The sequence below is a fragment of the Dipteris shenzhenensis genome, chromosome 25, assembly GCF_047967505.1.
Source record: "Dipteris shenzhenensis isolate YYH24624 ecotype China chromosome 25, Dip_SZ_1.0, whole genome shotgun sequence".
NCBI lineage: Eukaryota > Viridiplantae > Streptophyta > Polypodiopsida > Gleicheniales > Dipteridaceae > Dipteris > Dipteris shenzhenensis.
In genome coordinates this window covers 53,227,318-53,249,490 of record NC_141620.1, presented here as the reverse complement: position 1 = coordinate 53,249,490, position 22,173 = coordinate 53,227,318, and the positions used below count along the sequence as shown (strand labels likewise).

Genomic DNA, 22,173 nt, shown 5'->3' with positions numbered 1-22,173 from the left:
GTCGCAGAGAACAGGAATTGCGGTGTGGAGGATAATTGACGAAACCCGTAACTACGACAAAAAGGGGGGCTGTTGGCACTCTCGTAACTACAACGGAGGGGGGGGGCGTAACAGTAACTCGAGAATCAGGGAGACCCTTCGACATTGATTACTTGTGACGACGGACAGCAGCAGCTCGTGAGCGGGGAGACCATTTGACATGAATAGCCCGACAGACAAAGGAAGAGGCCTTCGATGATTTGACGAAGGTGACGCAAAATAGCAGAGGTGTATTCGGGATTGGTGCATGTAAGCGGTGATCTGGAGCAGACGATAGGCAAGGATAAGAGGCCACGCAAACACAGACCCGTATTGAGGGAAATCCAAGGCTGTGACTGCGGACTGTTAGCGGGATCTGCATGGAACTAAGAAGTGGTGAAATCGTTGATGACCAGGGAGCTCTCTTTGACCTCCATTAGTTTCGTGTTGTTTTTTTTCCTTCTCGATTTAGTCGGGTGATGCTCTACTTTCATAGATAGGATCTTGAGAGTGATTAGCCTGCATGAGGCTTTGAGGTTGTAGCAGGGACAGATTATGCTTGTGCATATGCCTATGTGTTACAGTTTGAGTTTGTTTGCAGGAGCTTTCCTAGGATAGGGAAAAGCGCCATTTGGGATATATGCCTGTGTCAAATGCCTAGTCAGTGTGCATGTGGGATTGCAGGAATTCCCTAGTATAGGGAATTGTGTCAGACTGTTAGTACACTGAATTGTGTCAGCTTGTAAATACAGCTTTCTAGTGGTGGTTTAAAAAAAAAAAAAACCCACAAATCAAAACAAAACAAAACAAAGCAAAACACCCATTGAACTAAATGGAAGCAGAAGAAGGGGCTTCCAGGAGGAACCCTGGTGAATTAGGAGTTCGACCGACCCAGCAGGTGTCGCGCCCAATAGCTCATACTTTATCTGGCAGGATTGCATTGCTGGAGGATGCCTTGCAACAGTTGTTAGCGCAGCAATTACAAACCAATGCAGGGCAGTCCAAACTTAGGAGAGCGATACACAGTATGTCTGCCAGACCTTCTCGAGAGGAGAAGGGAAAGGCTCCAATGGAACCGGAGTCTAGTGTCCATACGGTCGAGCCTAGGAAGGCTAAAGTGCCAAATATTGCCAATTACAGACCGGAAAAGTATTCTGGTCGGATGAACGACCGTAGCTCCGATGTCATTGAGACCTGGTTACACAAATGGGACGAGGGGTTCGCCATTTGTGAAATCAGAAATGACATCAAGAAGATCTGTGAGGCCACCCACATGTTTAGTGAGGCAGCGGATTGGTGGTGGATTAAACAACAAAAAGATGGTATAGCATCCACTACGTGGGAGGGGTTTAAAAGAGAGTTTAGGAAACACTTCTTACCTCCTGACGAAGCATTCCGTGCTTGGGATCAATATAGGAACCTTCGTCAGAGAAATTTATCAGTGGCAGAATACACTGATAAGTTTTGAGAGAGTGTAATGAAGGTTGACGAACCCTTGCCTCAATCAATCCAAGTGAAAGATTTCATATTTGGATTGAATGATCGAATAAACATGGAAGCTCGGGCTAAGTGCGCGAACACGTTAGATGATGCAATAGCTATAGCCCTGAACTATGAAGATGCCAAGGGCAGCAAGCCAAGTGGGTTTGCACAGACCGGAACCCAGTATGAGTATCCGAAGAAATCTAGGTTTAAGAAGAAATGGATTAGTAGAGGGAGTGGTTCTCAGCCGAGTGGTCAAGCCAAGCAGGCGAAACCAGCTGAAACTCCTAAATCAAGTACCACCATTGGAGTGAAAAGGAAAGTAACCCCAATGGCAGCTCGGGCTTGGTCTAAGTCTCCCTTAAACCCAGAACAAAGGGAAAAAGCGAGGAGAGAAGGCTTATGTTTTGGTTGCCTTCAGCCTCATTAGTGGAAGGATTGTCCACGTAACAAAGATCGTCGGATGGCTGAGATGGTGATCTCAGAATGCGACGTGGAGATGGAGGGAAGTCCCAGAGCGGAAGAGATGTAGATTCAGCTAGCGAGATCTTCTCAAAGGTTAGTACCTTGTTTGTTATGTGTGTCTGTTGCTAAGCTAGTGACGAGTGCACCTGATAACATCCTATCTAAGCCCGCAGCAAGGGGGTATACAGCCTTTAATGATACGGCGTTAATTAAAATGAAAGGGCAAGTGGCCAATCATGATGTCATTGTGTTGTTTGACTCGGCGTCAACTCACAATGTGATTAACTCCAAGCTCGTGAAGAGGCTGAAATTAAAAACAAGTCCATCTGACTATGCGTATACAGTCAGGATGGCAGATGGAAGTTCAACTGAAGTATGGGACCAAAGGGTTACCCAGTTGGAGCTTCGTATTCAGGACTATGCTGAGAAGCTTGATTTTGAAATGACCAAGCTTGTTCATGCAGATATAGTCCTGGGTATGGCGTGACATTCTAGAAAGAATCTAGCCATTGATTGGAAAAAGCACGTATATCAATTCAAGATGAATGATGTGCTTTATGTCTTGCGAGGTGAGAAAGATATATCTCAGGGACCGTTGGTTTCCGTGATGGAAATCCGAAAAGCTCAAGTAGAGTTTTTATTCCTTTGCATAGCATCGGTAGAGCCGGTTGATGATTCTTCGGCTAGCACTGATGTTACGCAAAGTGGTGAGATGGCCAAGCTGGCTAATCTTATAACAGAGGAGTTCTCTGAATGTTTTAGGGATGAACTACCTTATGGGTTACCTCCAGAGCGGAAAGTTCAGCATAAGACAGAACTGATCCCGGGGGCAGAACCTGTAAATAGACCTCCCTATAGAATGATATTTACTGAAGAGGCGGAGGTGCGTAGACAAGTGGAAGAATACCTCAAGTTGGGGCAGATTCAACCAAGTTTCTCACCTTTTGCTTCGCTAGTGATATTAAAAAAGAAAAAGGATGATACGTTTCGCCTCTGTATAGATTACAGAGCATTGAATAATATCACTGTTAAGCACAGGTATCCGATGGCCCGGATTGATGATTTGCTAGATGCATTACATTTAGCCGTGATTTTCAGCAAGATAGATCTTAAGTGTAGCCTATAAATTAGAATTGCCGCAGGGGTGTAAGGTGCACCTGGTTTTTCATGTTTCGTGCTTAAAGAAATTTTTACATACAGGTGACTCACTAATCGAAGGTGTGATTTTGTTTCAAGAGATAGAGGATATTGCAAGGTGCAAACCAATAAGAATCATGGACCGAGGAACAATGCAAATACAAAATCGGATGATACCCACGGTGTTGGTTGCATGGCATGGTCAGCCTCTATCCGAAGCTACCTGGGAATCCGTATATCAGTTGCGGAGAGTGTTCCCAAATTTTATCATCGAGGACGTTGATGTCTGAAGAGGGAAGGAATGTTACGCTCTAGCCGAGGTAGCATGACCTCGGAAGAATCAGTCGACATTTCCCTTATAAGGATCTATTTTTTTGTAATATATTTGTTTGCGCTTCATGTAAATGATCGGGAGGGAATTAATGTCAAGGTCCTAGGTGAGGGTTGATAGCACCAGACTAGGTAGATCTAAGGCTAAGGGCCTAATGCAAAGATTGTGCCTAGGGACAAAGGATTTAATGCATCCCTAGAGAGGGGTGAAATGTTGCATTAGGAAGGCCCTATATGGATGACATGTGGCATCTAGATCTATCTAGGGAGATGGCGATTGTTGAGGCTAGAGAGAGAGAGAAGGATTTGCATGTATGGTTTTGGCGGTTGGAATTTCTCTGTCTGCTCGTTAGCTTCAGCAAGGTTGGCTAGGAGGTTATACATGGTGCTGCTCCCGTGATCTGCAGTAGGAATTAGATAGCTAGTTATTACAGAAATGGGTTATTATCCCTCATATTCGGTCTTGCAAGACATCTAAGCAAGCATGGGATCAGCTTGCATCTTTGTATTAGGTGCGGAAGGAGGCGAGATTTCCCTATCTCCGCAAGCAGTTAAAAGATTTGAAGCTTGACGAGGGTGGTAGCATGGATGCCTATCTCACTAATGTGAAGGATTTGAAAGAGCAGTTGGCCAACATTGGTGAGATTATGCCTGATTCTCAGCTCGTTTCTAATACCCTTGATGGGTTATCTGATTCATATCAAGGCTTTGCTACTACATTGAGGTTGGTTGCAAGGGGTGATGCCAATCTTTTCTCATTTGACAAGCTGGTTGCTCTTCTTCTTCAGGAGGAGCAAAGTCGTATGAATTGCAATGCTTCTATGGCTAGTGATCAAGCATTTGTTACCCATCACAAACACAAAGGTAAAGGCAAGGTTTCAGCTGGAAAACCTTATCGTTCCCATGCGGATCATTCACATGGTGCCTCTTTTTCAGGGATAACAAAAAGAAGAAGAGATGTAATAATTGCAGGAAACATTGGCATGATATTTCTGAATGCCGGAAGCGCATAGCATCTGAAAAGAAAAAGAAAGAGTCTGGTCTTGCAGTATTTGGTTCTTCTAGTACAGAAGATTGACACGAGTCTGCTAATTTCGCACAAGACTAGCATTGGGCTTTCTTGGTTACATGTCAGTGTAATCGTGATGTTCATGATGCTTGTATGGCAGTTTCAGATGTTCGTAATGCCTGGTTCTTTGATAGTGGTGCTAGCAAGCACATCACTTCCTGCAGCTTACATCTAAGGGGGCGAGTGTCACATGTGCCAATAATGCATCATATATCGTGAAAGGTATTGGGCAAGTTTCTCTTACTTCTGTCTCTGGTGGTATTGTCACTCTAGAGCATGTGCTTTATGTTCTAGGCATTCGTAAGAACCTTATTTCTATTTCAGCCATTGCTACATGTGGCTTTCAGGTTCTTTTTTATGGCGTGAGGTGTGCAGTGTATGATGCTACACATGCCTTTACGATGGTTTTGACTGGCACATTGTCTAGAGGTCTTTATAGACTTGATGCTTATGACAGATGCTTGGATGATGATGCTGCACTTGCAGATGCACATGCCTTTGCTCTTGATTCTACCATGGCAGATACTCATTTTTGGCGTGAGAGGTTTGGACACCTCAATTTTGGAGCCTTGGTGAAGTTATACAAGGAAGATATGGTTGTGGATCTTCCCAAAATGCATATGCCTACCAAACATGTTTGTGAACCATGCTTGCTTGGTAAGATGTACCATCCCACGTTTCCCAAGGATGGGAGAGTTGGTGCTTCACGCAAGCTTTATCTGGTTCATAGTGATGTTTGTGGATCCATGAGGGTTGCAGCTCTTGGGGGTTTCTACTATTTTGTTACTTTTATTGATGATTTCACCAGGTACACTTGGATTTTCGCATTGAAATCCAAATCTGAAGTTTCTTCATGCTTCAAGCACTTTATTGCCTTGGCTGAGAATGAGAGTGGGCTGCACATTGCTCACCTTAATACAGACAAGGGGGGTGAATCCATGTCGAAGGAGTTTGCTGTTTTTTTGGCTTCCTGTGGCATCAATGATCGATGCACGGTGCCTTATACTCCTCAACAAAATCTCGTGGCTGAGCGGAAGAATAGATCAGTGATGGAAATGGCCAGATGCATGTTGAAAGGCAAACATTTGCCTAATAAGTTGTGGTTGGATGCGGTCATGTGTGCAAATTACATCTTGAATAGATGTCCTACAAAGGCATTGCAGACTATCACACCTTGACACATCAAAAGACAGTAAACAAGATACTCCTCTGCCAGCCCCAGCTGTTCGAAAAGAGCATGCTAGTTTTGTTGCTTATGCTTTGGTTGCTACAGCATGCAATGAAGAGCCCTTATGTCATCAAGATGCCTTTTGAGAATGATTGTTGGATGAAGGCCATGCAAGCTGAATTGGATTCTATCCATCAGAATAACACTTGGGAGTTGTGTGATTTGCCTCATGGCAAGAATGCCATTGGAACTAAGTGTGTTTACAAAATCAAACGGAAAGCTGATGGTTAAGTGGACTGTTACAAAGCCCGTCTTGTTACTAAGGGCTATGCTCATCACCATGGCATTGACTTTGAGGAGACTTTTGCTCCGACTTCCAGGATCACTACCATTCGCATTGTTATTGCCTTTGCTGCCCACTTTCATTGGCAGATACATTAGCTTGATATTAAGACAGCTTTCCTTCATGGGCACTTGCAGGAAGAGTTTTATGTTTTCCAACCTCCTGGCTTTGAGGTTGAAGGTTCTGAAAGCAAGGTATGCCACTTGAAAAAGGCCCTCCATGGATTGAAGCAGGCACCTTGGGCTTGGTATTCGAGAATTCATACTCATTTTCTCACACTTGGCTTTCAGAACAGCCCTACAGAGGCTACCGTTTACATCCGCAAGCGTGGGACAGATTTGCTGATTTTAGTCCTTTATATGGATGACATGCTTGTGACTGGGACACATGCTTAGCAAATTGCAGATTTTAAAATTGATTTGCAGCAAACATTTGCTATGTCCGATCTTGGTCTTCTGCACTATCTGGGCATCCAATTTGCTAGCAGTGAGGGGGGCATTTTTATGTCACAATCCAAGTACATTGGACAGTTTGAGGATTGCAAGCTAGTATCCACACCAATAGAGACTGGTATTCACTTCTCTTCAGAGGATGGTAGCGGTACATGTGATGTCACTCTCTACCAGCAAGCAGTTGGTTGTTTGATTTACCTATGCCATACGAGACCTGATCTACAGTATGCTGTCTCACAGTTGAGCAGATATATGCACCATTGGCATGCCATGAAGCGTGTTTTCAGATATCTCAAAGGCACTCAGCATTTAGGCCTTCTTTATGGGGCTGATACTTCACTTGCCATGCATGGATTCACTGATAGTGATTGGGCTGTTTGTTCTGACACTCTTGTGTCACATAGTGGCAATTGTTTTATGCTTGGTACTTCATGTGTTTCTTGGTTCAGCAAGAAGCAGAGTACAATTGCTACTTCTAGCTGTGAAGCTGAGTACAAAGCGGCTTTTACAGCTACAATGGAGTGTGTTTGGCTTCAGAAGCTACTTGCAGATTTTTGTGAATGTCAGACTGCTCCTACCGTCATCTTCACTGATAGTCAGAGTGCTTTGGCTATTGCACAGAATCTTGTTTTCCATCCTCGCACAAAGCACATTGAGGTTCACTATCACTATGTCAGAGAGCGATTATCAGGAGGTGATATTGAGTTGTCTTATGTTCCCACTGAAGACAACATGTAGATCTTTTTATGAAGGCTCTACCTCGACCTAAGTTGAGGCTTTTCGGCAAGCTTTAAACTTAGTACCTTTTGTAACTTTATATGTTGTACTTTGTATAGTCATAGGTTGCTATATCCCTACGGGACGAACATGTGTAACCATGACACTAGATATTTAGGTATCCTGAGCCATGTTGAGGATACTTCAGCCCATACCATGGAGGAGGGTTTGTAGGCAATCTTATGGGCTATCCATAGATGCCACTTATACCTTGGTATGTGCCTTGTAGGCCTAGTTATAGTCAGTCATGACTATTGGTATGTTGAAGAACTGAAAGGAAAGCATGAAGCTGAACACAAAATGAGAATGCTTGCTTTTTTGGAATGAAGAAAGGTGAGGTCCATATGTAGGCACCTCTTACATGATCACTGACATCAGTGATGACCTCTGACCAAAGGCCACCAAGCTCCACAATCATCTCCTCAATCAGCTCCTAGATTCTCTTAATCATCATATGTGGCATCTACCACCACGTAACAGTGCTTATGGGCATCTAACTATGCCTCTAGCACACACCATCATACCCCCCCTCAAGGGAATGCCTCAGGCTATGTCAAGGATACATCTAGTCTCATAGTTTCTCATGCCATCTCATGATGGTCAAGGATAAATCTATGGCTAGGTTCTCATGCTAGCAAGGGGTTCCCAAGGGTGTGAAGTAAACAAAAGGGATACATAAGACCTTCCAATGGTTATCTCCTCTACATGTACACAATGTCTATAGGAGGTACCATGGAGCAAAACACATACACATGGCCTACATCATATCGTGACCAGAGGTGTTTACAAAACACACAATAGTTTATTTCATTCATTTTGGAGGACTATCCAGGCTGAGTATCTTGACTCATCATAAAAAGAGAGATCTGGAGCATATATGGAGATGGTTCAAAAAGCATAATCTTCATAGGATGCATCATCTTGTGGAGGCACATCAACTGAAAGTAGATTGGTAGTCTATGGCTTTGTAGTTGCTTCCTTTTTTGCCTTACAATACTTTTCATGGTGATTGTTTTTGCCACAATGTTTGTAAGGATTGATCTTGAAGCAATCTTTTGAGAGGTGATTAGTCTTCCCACAATGTTTGCAAGGTGAAAACTTCTGTGTCATTGCCTTTTTGGAGTTCCATGTGCCTTTCTTGTTCTTGAAGAGCAGTAATAAGACCTTCAAGAGTAGGATTAGGAAGATTTTTCAAAGTGGTAACAACATGATCATAATCTTCAGGCATACTTTTGAGCAACACTGCCATTGCATCATCTGTAGTGATTGGAGAGTTGATAGAAGCTAGTGGAGTCATGAGACTCCGCATATGATTGACATGGTCAGCCAAAGGAGTGCCACTAGCCATCTTCAATTCAAAGAAAGCAATCTTAAGTGACAATTTTGAGATGTGAGAACTAGCACAAAAAATAATATCAAGCTTCTGCCAAGCTTCAGAAGGAGACTCCAAATCAGAAATGTGATGAATATAGTCATCTCCTAAGCCAAGAGCAATGATGCCATAGGCTTTCTCCTCTCTAGCAGGATCTCTTGCTGGGCGTATCGGAGGTGAGGATTCTCCAGCATTAGAGGCTGTTGAAGAAGAAGTTGAAGCAGGTTTGACAAGTCCCCAGAGGTTTTCCCTCATTAATGCAAACTTAACCTTCATCTGCCATGTGTGAAAGCCTTTACCATTGAACTTATCCATATTCAAGAAGGTAGCCATGAGAGGGTCTAACCCAGAATGGGCAGCGTCTACTCTCTTACAAGGCTAGAAAGAGTTGAAGGGCTTCAAAGTACAAGCATTTAGAGTAGCAAAGACTTGTAACCAAATTCCATACTACAAATCAATGATGCTTTCACTTGCATGCTTCATAGAGGTGACTAAATGAAAGTATTTCAAGCAAATCCAGGTATAGCAACTTAAAGCAAAGCTGTAGCCACAGTTGTACTGATGCTATTTAATACTTTAAAACATCAGAAATGATAAAGTAGCATCAAACTCACAACCTTGTCAAAACTGTCCAAAACAGAGGCCTAAACTTGGAGGGCTTGTATCTCACTCTTCAAAGCAAAGAAAAGAGGGCTTTCTAGGTAGAAACAGAGGTCATATACCAAAGAAGAGCCACTGAGGAGGAATGGCGAAATGCCACGTCACGTCGCCATAGCTAGCAGCTTGAAAATCGACTGGTTTTTATGCGTTTTCTCCTCGAATATGCAACCATTGCTGCTCAAATTTCAACACAAGATAGTCCAAGGTATGGAGAAGCTTCCCCTGAGAGGAATAAGAGAAAGGTGGAGCAGAAATAGAGAATATGCGAAAGGGATTTTCGACGATCTTCGGGGAATGGCGACCAGCAGCGACGATGTTTCTTTCGCCCATACGAAGGGTATCTCCAGCTCAGAGGATTTGGAGAATGGCGGAAAGACGAGGGAGAACAAGCTCTCACAAGTTTGGGGAAGAAATGGTGAAGATGAAGAAGAAGAAGAAGATGGAGAAGAAGAAGATGATGTGGCACAAATGGGCTCAAGGAGGATCATAGTGCTCTGATACCATGTTAAAGAACTGAAAGGAAAGCATGAAGCTGAACACAAAATGAGAATGCTTGCTTATGGAATGAAGAAAGGTGAGGTCCATATGTAGGCACCTCTTACATGAGCCACCAAGCTCCACAATCATCTCCTCAATTAGCTCCTAGAATCTCTCAATCATCCTATGTGGCATCTACTACCACCTAACAGTGCTTATGGGCACCTAACTGTGCCTCTAGCACATACACATAGAAACCAAGGTGTGCCTGGGGCATACACCTTGAGATATCCCATCAGCTTGCTACCATAGTTGAGACTCCTAAATCAAATATCACCATTGGAATGAAAAGAAAAGTAACACCAATGGCAGCCCGGGCTTGGTCGAAGTCTTCTTTGAACCCAAAGCAAAGGGAAAAGGCGAGGAGAGAAGGCTTGTGTTTTGGATGCCTTCAGTTTCATCAGTGGAAAGATTGTCCACGAAACAAAAGATCGTCGGATGGCTGAGATGAGGGTCTTAGAATGCGATGTGGAAATGGAGGGAAGTCCCAGAGCAGAACAGATGCAGATTCAGCTAGCGGGATTTTCTCAAAGGTTAGTACCTTTTTTGTTATGTGTGTCTGTTGCTAAGTTAGTAACTAGTGTACCTGATAATATCCTGTCAAAGCCCGCAGCAACGGGGTATACAGCCTTTAATGATACGGAGTTCATTAAGATGAAAGAGCAAGTAGCTAATCATGAGGTCATTGTGTTGTTTGACTCAGCGTCAACACACAATGTAATTAACTCCAAGCTTGTGAAGAGGCTGAAACTAAAGACTAGCCCATCTGACTATGCATATACAGTCAGAATGGTAGATGGAAGTTCAACTGAAGTATGGGACCAAAGGGTTACCCAGTTGGAGCTTCGAATTCAGGACTATGTTGAGAAGCTTGATTTTGAAATGACTAAGCTTGCTCATGCAGACATAGCCGTGAGTAAGGCTTGGCATTCTAGGAAGAATCCAGCCATAGATTGAAAAAAGCACATTTATCAATTCAAGATGAATGATGTGCTGTATGTCTTACAAGGTGAAAAAGATATACCTCAAGGACCGTTGGTTTCCGTGATGGAAATTCAAAAAGCTCAAGAAGAATTTTTGTTTCTTTGTACAGCATTGGTAGAGCCGGTTGATGATTCTTCGGCTAGCACTGATGTTACTCAAAATGGAGAGATGGCCAAGTTGGCTGATCAAATAGCAAAGGAGTTCTCTGATCGTTTTAGGGATGAGCTACCTTATGGGTTACCTCCAGAGCAGAATATTCAGCATAACTGTAAATAGACCTCCCTATAGGTTGAGTTTTACTGAAGAGGCGGAGGTGCGAAGACAATTGCAGAATATCTCAAGTTAGGGCAAATCCAACAAAGTTTCTCTCCTTTTGCTTCGCCAGTGATATTAAAGAAGAAGAAAGATGATACTTTTCGTCTCCGTATAGATTACAGAGCATTGAATAATATCACTATTAAGCACATGTATCTGATGGCTCGGATCGATGATTTGCTAGATGCATTACATGGGGCCGTAATTTTCAGTACGATAGATCTTAAGTGTGGCTACCATCAGATCCGTCTTAGAGCCGAGGATATACATAAAACCGCTTTTAGAAGCAGGTTTGGACATTATGAGTTTTTGGTAATGCCCTTTGGACTTACCGATGCTCGAGCTACATTCGTCATGCTTATGAACGATTTACTCCGTCCGTATATCGGAAAGTTTGTAGTACATTTTATTGACGATATTGTGGTATAGAAAAAGTATTACTGAGCATCATGAACACTTAAGAATAGTGTTCAGTACTTTGAGGAAAGCCGGTCTTTATGTAAATAAAAAGAAAACTATACTGTGTATGGTAAAACTTGAATATTTAGGATTCATAATTACTCCTGAGGGGGTAGAAATGGATCCAAAGAAAGTGGCTGCAATACTGACTTGGCCAATCCCTCAAAGTTTGACCGCTTTGCGATCATTCTTGGGATTTGTTCAATTTTATCGAAGGCATATCAAAGGATATTCCGAGATAGTATCGCCATTGACTGCTCTGACCTCGAATAAAGTACCTTTTATATGGGGACAGAATCAACATGAAAGTTTTAACACGATGTGGTCTCAGGACCGGTGTTAAAAATAGTTGATCCCCAGAAACTGTTTTTCCTTGAAACCGATGCAAGTGGCATTGCGGTAGGAGCAATTCTTCTCCAAGAGGGAAGGCCAGTAGCCTTTGAAAGCAAGAAGCTTTCTCCCTCTCAACGAAATTGGCCAACTCATGAATTAGAGTTGTATGCTATTGTTCATGCTCTGAAAACATGGAGACATTATTTGTATGGGTCAAAGTTTTATGTTGATGTTGATCATGATACTTTGAAACATTTTTGTAAACAACCTGACTTGAGAGGCTGCCAAGCTAGGTGGGCAGAACTCATGCAGGAGTTTAACTTGAGGATTTGGTACCGAAGAGGGAAGGATAATAAAGTTGCTGATGCGTTGTCACGCATTATGCATAATATGAGTTTCACAGTATTAGAGAGTGCTCTAATGACCGAGATAAGAGAAACTCAAAAGGTGGACGAGTTCGTCCAAAGCCTTTGGCCTAAGGCTCATGTGTTCAAACCCGGGGAAAAGGATGACCTGGCATCCAGAAAAGGCCAAACTTATGCAAGATATGCCATAAGGGATGGTATGCTGAAAAGAAATGGCAAGGTAGTAGTACCTAATCAGAGTGAGGCCTCCTGCAGACGTTAATATATCTTTCTTTCTTTCTTTCTTTCTCACGAGGTTTCTAACATGGTATCAGAGCAGGTCAGTCTTGCCCTAACTTGCCTTGTCACGTCATTATCTTCTTCAATCTCTAACTCTAATTCTGCTCATCTCTCTCCTTGCAGCCTTATTTCCGCCTCTAGCTGCCTCCTTCCTTCAGCCATTTGCACCTTTTTTCTGCTCATCTCTCTCCTTCTTGCAGCCTTATTTCCGCCTCTAGCTGCCTCCTTCCTTCAGCCATTTGCACCTTTTTTGCCTTAACAGCCTGCCACCTCTATTCCCCTCTTCCTTTCGCCTTCATTCGGGTCATTTGAGAGCCTTAGGCACCTATTACCTTCCAGGCCGGCACAATTTTCAAGGCATGTGAGCATGTGTGGACGTTTTCATTGCCAAAATCAGCCTTTCATTGCTGCTGCTGCATAGCCGACCACCTGAGGGCATCTTTTGCAGTACTTTGAGGTCTTTGAAGGCATTTTCGAGCTGTTTCTGGCCTTCCAGCATATCTACATCAGCTGACTACTATTTCCAGCACCCACAGCAGCTGATTTTCACATTGGTTACCTGCCTTTGCACTTTGGAGTGCCCTGGTGGGCTGCTTTGAAGATTTCAGACCTGCTGCAGCACTTTGAGTAGTTACCACAACCACAAAGGCACCCTTATCTGATTCAGTTCTGCATTTCGGAGCATATTCTTGCTGTGTTTTCATTAGGGCTCGGATTTGGAGCATCACCAGCTACCTATATCTACCCTTTTGCACACGAGAGTCTGTGATTGTGTTTTGAATCCTTAGACCAGCTCCTTCATTTGCTCGTTATTTATTTCAGCTTGCTGGTTCTTCATTTGGTGCTGCATAATTTGTTACCTCAGTTTGCTACTATGGAGCCTCGTCCTCGTGTGAAGACCCATCAGCATAACTCTCAGCTTGAGATGAGTGGAATGACAAAGCATTGGCGCTTATTGGTGTGAGGCTGGCTCAATCTCTTCATCATCTTGACCTCACTACTTCAGCCAAGGAGACACTGGACAAGCTTGAGAATATTTACGCCACATCTACTGGACCTGAGGAGCAAGAATTATCTGCTATATTCTATGATCTATCCCTCTCTGAGGTGGTAGATAATGATTAGTGGTACTAGTCTTTTTGTGTTGACTCAATAAAGATTCTCAACCTTGAGTAGTCCCTCTAAAATGAATGTATTTGGAGTCAATAAGGGTACTCTGCCCTGGGTTGTCCCCCAAAAATGATTGTATGGTCTTTTACTTTGGTATGATTGTATTGACCACCCAGTTCGGAGTAAGGGAGGTGACGAGTGAAGTGATGGCCTAAGGTGACTAAGAAGTCACTATCACGTGGGAGGTAGTGTGTGAGATGTGTTGTGTTGGTGTGTCGTACTAGAGATTGAGTAGTGGGTTGATGTGTGAGTGCCACGTGTTACCATGGGACTTATCCCATATGCACTTGGTGCTAGTATGTGTGAGTGTAGCTATAAAGGCTTGTACTTCACTTGTCTTGGCATACTTGATGAACCTTTCCATTATGTCTTCACTTGAGTATCATTTCCTTCCTCCCTGGCCTCTCTCTCTCTCTCTCTCTCTCACTCTCTCTCTCTCTCTCTCACTCACTCACACACACACACACACACGCACGCGCATACACTCTCACCATGTTTCTAATAGGACTGAAAGAAATAAAAGTGTCGAAAACCTGTGTAAACCTGAGCCTCCCACCTGGGCACAATCCTTCAGATGCTTGCCTGAACCTGAGCCTCCTGCCTGGGTACAATCCTTCAAACACCAAAGATAATTCCTATGAGCAAATGAATCAAGGTCTTTGCTTTCAAGCCCCCACTTCCCGAGAACTTCCGTTTGGGCTGTGATATGATGTTAGAAAATTGAAATCCCACTAGAGGGTATCCCGCAGCGGAAGACCGATAGTTTAGGTCCACGTGTTTCACTATGGAATCAAGCTTCATGAAGTGTGTGTACTTCACAACCATTCGCATGTATGTACCAGCCAGCAAATAGACTGTGCTCAGAGACAAATATAGAAGCAACATTTAATAGTACCAAAAAGGTTCTCCTACTATATGCCTAGCACCTCTAGATCATTGAGCCCACATGATCCACTAGGCGTATGCAGACTCTCCATCCAGGATATCTTCCACCTTGCTGTTTGGAAAGCCAGACTAGGTGGGCTGCCGCAGCTCTTCTAGGCCACCTTCTTCTCCTGAATGGAGGTCCAAGGTTGCCCAACTGCTGCTCGTGTCTTCTGTCATGAGGGCTGCTAATAGATGAGGCCCATGTATCTATAACCTCATATATGATAGATGCCCAAAGTAAATTACACAAAATTTCCAGCTGCGCATATGATGCTTGGTGCCTTGTGCTTGCATTCTTGCATATTCTATGGATACCCAAAACTTGTGAATGTTTATATTGATTCTCCATTTCAAAGAAATATTTTGAATGGATTATGGAATTCTTGACAAGAGGATCTTTGCTGGCTTCATGTTAGGACTGGGAGATTCGTCTTAAGGTCTCACAGTACATTGCTTGCACCAGCCATTGTCACTGAGATGGAGGAGGCTTTGAACCAGGGAGCCATTACAATTCTCGAAGCATTCATTTCTCTTCGCACCAAGAGTCTTCTCCAACTTTATGCGTCTATTGGAACGTCCTTAAACCTCCAGGTCAATGTGTTTTGATATCTTTCTCTACATATTTTCTTATCAGACTATTTTGCAAACACGTACTTGTAATTTGTGGACAATGTTGATAGACGTATGCCTATTTTGGTGTTACATGACTGTGCAATAATGAAATGCAAAAAGAATTGTGTTTCTACAATTTGTATATTCATTGGTATTGTCATCTGCTTTTTGTATGCTGCAGCTGTACGAGAAAGGCACACTCGCATTTAAAATGCCATCCGAGGGACCCAGGCTAGGCACTGATGTTTTGATCATGGGGTTTCCAAACTGTGAGCATGTATATTTTTGGACTCTTCAGCTAGATAGTCATTTCATGCCCGTACTGTATCTTCTGGAGGGCCAGCCACAAGTGCCTGTAGGACAAGGTTCTATACTAGCTGGACCAGTACAGGTTATCCGCTACAAGAAGATAGATGTGCAGTCTTTTTTTGTCAGTGAGGATGAGGTCAATTTTAGCCTTTTGAATGAAAGCAGAATGTATTTGCAGCAAAGAGAGGTTTTTTCAGGCATGGAGGTAAATGGTAGAGAGCCTAACAGTGTGTATATTGAGCCCACAGGTATGAAGAGATCAGGCACAGCATTTGGATTAGGAATTGTGAACAGATTAAATTCAAGTGGTGTTGAAAACCGTCAGAATCTTAATACAGACAGATCTTTTGGTGCTGATAAGGGAAGTTTTTCTTCTCGTCAGATTTACAAGCAGAGTATTGCTGTTGATGCTGGACCAGCTATCTCCATGGGATCTGGGAGTCAAACACAGAATTCCAGCCAATCTTCGCCTCAAAATAATCTGGTAGGAAAGTTGTTTGCTGGAAATTCCAGCTTTGGTGGATGGTCAGGAATCCGACAATCAGCTTTCCCATCTGCAGTAGGAAGTCCAGGTGCTGCTGCTGTGAGTCCTTCAAGAAACCCTTCATTTCAGAAAACAGCTCCTGGATCCAGACCATTACCTGAGACAGAGGCTCTTCTGTCAAAATCACCGCTCAACCCAGGGGATAGTGCAACCTCTCCAATAAACTTGGATGATGATGATTTGTCAAAGTTGATAGATTCGATTTCATCAAAGACAACAGTCATTCCAGCTGCTGCTGGTGGCAATGCTTTGGATGATGGGAGTTCCTTAGCCTCACCATCAAGGCAGACGCGGGCACCCACTCCATTACGAGGCACACCTCTTTATCGCAACTCCATGTCTAATGCAAGGCCATCTATTCCAAAAAATTCTGTTCTTCAAAGCCACTTGCCTCGAAATCCTGTGCTGTCACCAGGCGGGTCTTCTCATACAGCTTCTCCAGCCCGAAGGTCCCCTCTACCGGATGCTTTGGGAGCAAGGGCTGACAGTGCAGGTAATCTGCTCGAGTCTTCAGAAATGGGTGAACATGTGCTGCCATCTAATTCATTGTCTTCTCCCACAAAGCCAGTTACCCCATCCATGTCTGGACCTTTATTGCAAAGCAGTTCAGCACTTGCATTAGTCTCAACAGAAAAATCAAGACATGACACTAGCAAGAACAAACAAAAAGGCTCAGATTTTCTCTTCGCACTGCCAGCAGTGCAAGAAATATCAGCAATGCGAACATTGAAGAAGAGGAAAATTGACTCGGATGCAACTGGACAGTTGGTTGGTCCATTAGTGCCAGCCAGATCAGCTGGTAGCACATCCAATGCTTTGCAGTTATTTGTGGGACAGCCTTATTCCAGTATTGTAGCAGCAGCTAATCAAGGAAAGGGACCCATGTGCTCTTATACTGCTTTTATGTTACAAGTAGCAAGAAGATGCTCTCTTTGTATCAAGCATGCCCGGCTAACCAGCCAAATGGATTCACTGGGTATCCCTTATGTGGAGGAAGTTGGCCTGCGAAAACCTTCCACAAACCTGTGGTTTCGGCTTCCCAAATCGATGGCTGAAAGACTTTCCAGGTCAAATGATCTGGATGGATGGGAACGCATATGTCTGTGCCTTGGTAGACCAGGGAGTGCCATGTGGGAGCTGAGAATACAGGATGACCATTTCAAGGGGTTGTATGAGCTTCAGAGTCAGAAAAGTCTGCCTTCAACAGTACAATTCATAACTTCTGAAGCAGACTCTCACATTCGATGCAGTCCTGAAGGTCTTATCCTGATTTATGAGTCTGTGGAAGATGACAGCATTAAAAAAATGTTAGCAGATCTTGAACAATTGTTGGATGCTCGAGCATTTGCTCTGGGTATGAAGAGGCTGTTAGAGAGCAAAGGAGATGAGAAAGCTGATTTTGGGCAAGATAAATCACTTAAGTTGCAAAACAAGGGGCTTTTGGGTGGAGCTGAGGGAGAGAGGGAAGTCACAAGAAGAGCATTTCGGATTGAGGCTATTGGGCTCAGGAGTGTCTGGTTTAGTTATGTTGGTTCAGTCATTGCTCGCTTTGTAGTGGAGTGGGAAACAGGGAAAAGAGGATGCACCATGCATGTTTCCCCCGATCAATTGTGGCCGCACACTAAGGTCATTCTCAAAACCCAAGTGATCCACTCCTATGGAAGAATCCCCTTGTGTGCGCTGACTTATGCACAAAAATTCATGATACCTAGTTATATCACAAACATTGCCCCTGACAGGAGTACATTCCAAAAAGGTCCAACTGTGCTTTTGCTGTGGTTGGGTGGTTTCAAACAGTTCTATAATGACCAAATGGAACAAAGGTTTCCTATCCGTGTAATTAAAAATGTCTCTCTTAGGTCAAATAAATAAAACACAATGTGATATTGCTCAGGTAAGCTTGAACGAGTACTCAATGATAAGTACGAAAATTTGAAATGACATCATGCTAGTTTAGATGTAGGCTGAGCTAGTGCAAAGCGACACTATTACTAATAAATGCATAGTACGCCAGGCAGTGCATTCACCTGAATGGAAGAGCATCTCTAAAAGAAGCCAGGCTGCTTTCTTGGCATCAGGTTAAAATGATAGCTTGATTACTATCCAATGCTCCATAGAGTACAAGCCTAATTGAGAGCCTTGCAGGAGTAAGTGGACTAAGAATTTGACAAGTTTTTTAATGAATGTTGAAACCTAGGTCATATTCTTGATATTCTGGTAATAGGCTGATTGGGTGTCCTGTAGTATAAGCATGGTATACTTATTGTAGTAGGTGGATGAGACTCTGTTAACTGGGTCGCAACCGTTCATACCGGTCTTGCCATACGATTTAAGAATCCTTAAGTTTCTTCCTGCCACATATAGCTGTATTGTTACTTCTTACTTTCACAGCATCCAGTTCCTATTCACAACTTGTACTCTGCCTATGTTAGCTGTTGAATCTGTCAGTGTGTCTGCCACACATTCCGCCTAGGTTTAAACAATCCTCTCCATAGATTCCAACACGGTTTCTCATTTCATATCAAGAACGCAATTATTCCTTCTGTTGCATGCAACATATCTCAAGTTTACGTGCTATTTCGCCTTTGATGATGTGGAGAGCATGCTACTTAAAATAGGAATTCCATTTGTTTGCACCTGCAACATGCAGCATCTTTGGAATTGAAGAATTATGTATGTGTTATGTAAGTTTGTTCTACTCTAGAAACTGGGATCTGTTGGAAAAGACTATTCAGGCACCGTGTATTACCTTTTCGATGAGAGATTTTTTATGACCCTTTGGCAGTTTCTAACTCTCTATATATTCTGCATGCAGTATCTGGAAGAGTATATCAATGGAAGAGAGGTCGAGTTGCTACTCGACTGCATTCGTGTGACAGCTGGACCATTACATGCTCTTGCCGGTGCTATCAGGCCTGCTCGAATGCCTGTAGCTACCACTCCTGTGGCCTCTACAGCTACCACCGGTCCCACTGGGCCCTCTAAATCTGTTTTAGCACTAGGTCAGGTTCTTTCACCAATTAGCAATCCGACAGTCACATCTCCACCTGGTAATCTTGGAAGAGCTTTGGCAAATGGGCCATCTGGAAGCAATAATACAGGTGCTGTTGGGAGTGCAATCCAAGTCTCACAAACTGGAGCAATGGTCTCTGGACCAAGTAGAGGAACAGGCTTAGTACCAAGCTCTTTGCTACCTACGGATGTATCTGTTGTGCTGCGGTCCCCATATTGGATCCGCATTGTTTATCGCAGACAGTTCGCAGTGGACATGCGCTGCTTTGCTGGTGACCAAGTGTGGTTGCAACCAGCTCCACCACCACGAGGGGGGGGGGGACCTGGGACAAAAGGATCCCTTCCATGTCCACAATTTCGCCCCTTTGTCATGGAGCAGATCACAACAGGTTTTAATAACGTTGACTCAGCACCTGTACCTAGTGCTGCTGTGCTATCTGGGCAAACTGGTTCAGCAGGATCTATAGGGACCGTCACTGGATCTGCAGCAAATCTGGTTCCACTTTCTGGTGGAAATTCAAGTAGGGCTAGTTTAAGCCCTATCGCAGTTGCAAGGTCTAGTTTGGGTAGTGGTAGTCAACAGGCACCCCCCCTCCTTCGAGTTGGGAATTTGAGCAATGTGTTAGGTAGCCAAGGCTTGGTTCCTCTTAATAACATGACACCAGGGCGGAGCATGGTTCCTGGAGTTAGTTTGGGCTTCCATCCATCTCACAGAGAATTAAATGCTGCTGGATATGGATTTTCAGATGACGGTGGCTATGGGGGAGTTTGGGTCCCATTGGCCTTTCTCAAGAAGGTACTGAGAGGAACTTTGAGATACCTTGGAGTTGTCTGGCTCTTTGCACAATTTCCTGGCATTATACGAGAAGTGTTAGCATCTCACTTAAGGGATTCTGAAGGAGCACTTCTGAATCATGATCCTGAGACTCCTGCATTACGATTTTATATTCAGTATGTCTCTCTCTCTCTCTCTCTCTCTCTCTCTCTCTCTCTCTTCCCTTTTTTCCCCCCCTGGCCCCCCTCCCCCCCCCTCTGCCCCGCAGTTCAAAAGGAAAAAAAGGATTTAAAAAACCACAAACAAACCCCAAGAAAACTCTTAAGAGAGAAATTCCTGAATATGTGCATGTGCTGATGTTCTGTTGTTTCACACAGGAACTGTGTTTTTGCTGTTAGTGTGCACCGACAACAACTTGTACTTCAAGCCATAAATGTAAAACGCTACCAAAATCAGCAGCCACAACAGCAGCAGCAGCTTCAGCAGCAACAACAGCAACCACAACAATCCCAACCTCAACAACAGCATTTACAACAGCAACAGCAACAGCAACAACAGTCACACGTGCAGCAATTGCAACAGCAGCAACAGCAGCAACAGTCTCCTACGGTTGGATCAGAGAGCGATTTGAGTCTAGCAGAGATGCAAGAAATTGGAGACTTCTTTGCAAGGCGTGCTGCATTTGAGCCTTATGATGCATCCAGGCTGGCATCTTTTGTGACAATGCTGACCCTCCCAGTACCCGTTCTTCGTGAGTTTATTGGTCTTATAGCGTGGAAGAAAGACTCTGCTAAGGCAGCTCAACATGTGCAGATTGCTGATTCAAATCAGCTACCACGGCCTAAAGTGGAGCTATGTCTTGAGAACAGAACAGGGATTGGTCAGGATGCAAGTATGCAAGAGGACATCCCCACGCAATCTTTAGGAGGCACTGCATTGCCAAAAAGCAGTATCGACTATGACCGTTCTCGGAACATGGTGGATTTTACATTGACAGTGATCTTTGACCCAGCCATTCCACACATCAATGTGGCAGGGGGAGCTGGTTGGCTTCCTCAGTGTGTTGCTGTGAGGCTGAGGTATATGTTTGGAGAAAGCACTTGTGTCTCCCTTCTTGAGATGGAAGGTAGTCATGGTGGCCGGGCCTGTTGGTCTCGAATTGAGGACTGGGAGCGATGCAAGGAGAAGGTTGCCAGGGCAGTGGAGGTTTCTGGGGGTGGAAATGCTCCAGATCAAGGACAAGGAAGGTTACGTGCAGTGGCAGAGACTATTCAAACAGCCCTTCAGTCTGCTTTGCAACAGCTCCGCAGAGGGTCTGCGAATGCCCCGTCTCCCATGCCTTGATCTATTTAGTACTTTCTTGATCTTGATTTGATGATATACATCAATCAGGCCACAGTATTTTATCTGGGCAAGGGGTTAGTTCTCCATATGAAGCAAGGGCAACACTATCAAGTAGAGTTTTCTGAGAAATGGAGGATTTGGCTCACGATACGGAGATATGTTTGCTTTGTAATGCCTTCACAATGTGACGTTTTGGATGTCATTTCTGGAGGTTTTTGTTTGTAATTGATGATCAAGTTGGTGTTTTTGGGGATACAACCCCATCATGTTAATGTGCATGAAGCAAGAAGTTATCGCTGGCTAGCGGAAAGATGGAGATGGAAGATTCACCTTGTCAAGGTTGATGTAAATTAGAACAAAAAGGTTGGAATGCGCAAAGGGGTCAAGATAGATGCCTTAACATGGGGCCCATAATGGTATACACTGTTGTAAAGCAGTTTTGTAATATGTGTAGGAGAGACTTTAGAATGGGGTATAAAGCTGAAATAAGCAGATTTCTTGTAGTCTTTGTAACATTATCTTTGTTTGCTATGTGTCAAGTGCATCAGTAATAAATATGGCGCAGAGAGAGAGAGAGAGTTTATTAAAGTCTTTGGAAGACCAATTGGTCTATGAGACTATAAGAAACCCAATACAACAAGCTGAAAGGGTGGAACTACTAAAACCAGCATCATCACCCATGCTAGATGCTAAAATGCTGCATAGTCCTAGAAAGCATCAGTGCGACATATACATGATGATGCACATCAAGTCTTGTGCCAAGTCTGGCCTGATGTAATATGTACTGGAGCTCTAGAAGAGAGGTCATGGTGGACCCGAAGGAAGGCTGGTGAGACTGGTGGTCGTATCAGATCAGGGATAGAGCGCTGGCAGCTTCCTATGGGTACGGTCCAGCGTGGCCTCCAGGCTGCAACTCTGCATCTGACTAGGGCCAC

At 43.8% G+C, this 22,173-nt stretch overlaps 1 protein-coding gene across 1 annotated transcript in view; it reads left to right on the top strand.

Annotated features, from left to right (window-relative positions):
• The window catches only part of SWP (RNA polymerase II transcription mediator), a 69,697-nt gene extending 47,965 nt beyond the window's left edge, over positions 1–21,732 (top strand). The window contains exons 4-7 of the mRNA XM_087396290.1: positions 15,059–15,233; positions 15,436–17,733; positions 18,923–20,070; positions 20,272–21,732. Coding sequence (XP_087252416.1) covers positions 15,059–15,233; positions 15,436–17,733; positions 18,923–20,070; positions 20,272–21,238 — 4,588 coding nt within the window. The 3' untranslated portion in view covers positions 21,239–21,732. The remainder of the gene's footprint in view (positions 1–15,058; positions 15,234–15,435; positions 17,734–18,922; positions 20,071–20,271) is intronic.
• Positions 21,733–22,173: the final 441 nt, after the last annotated feature.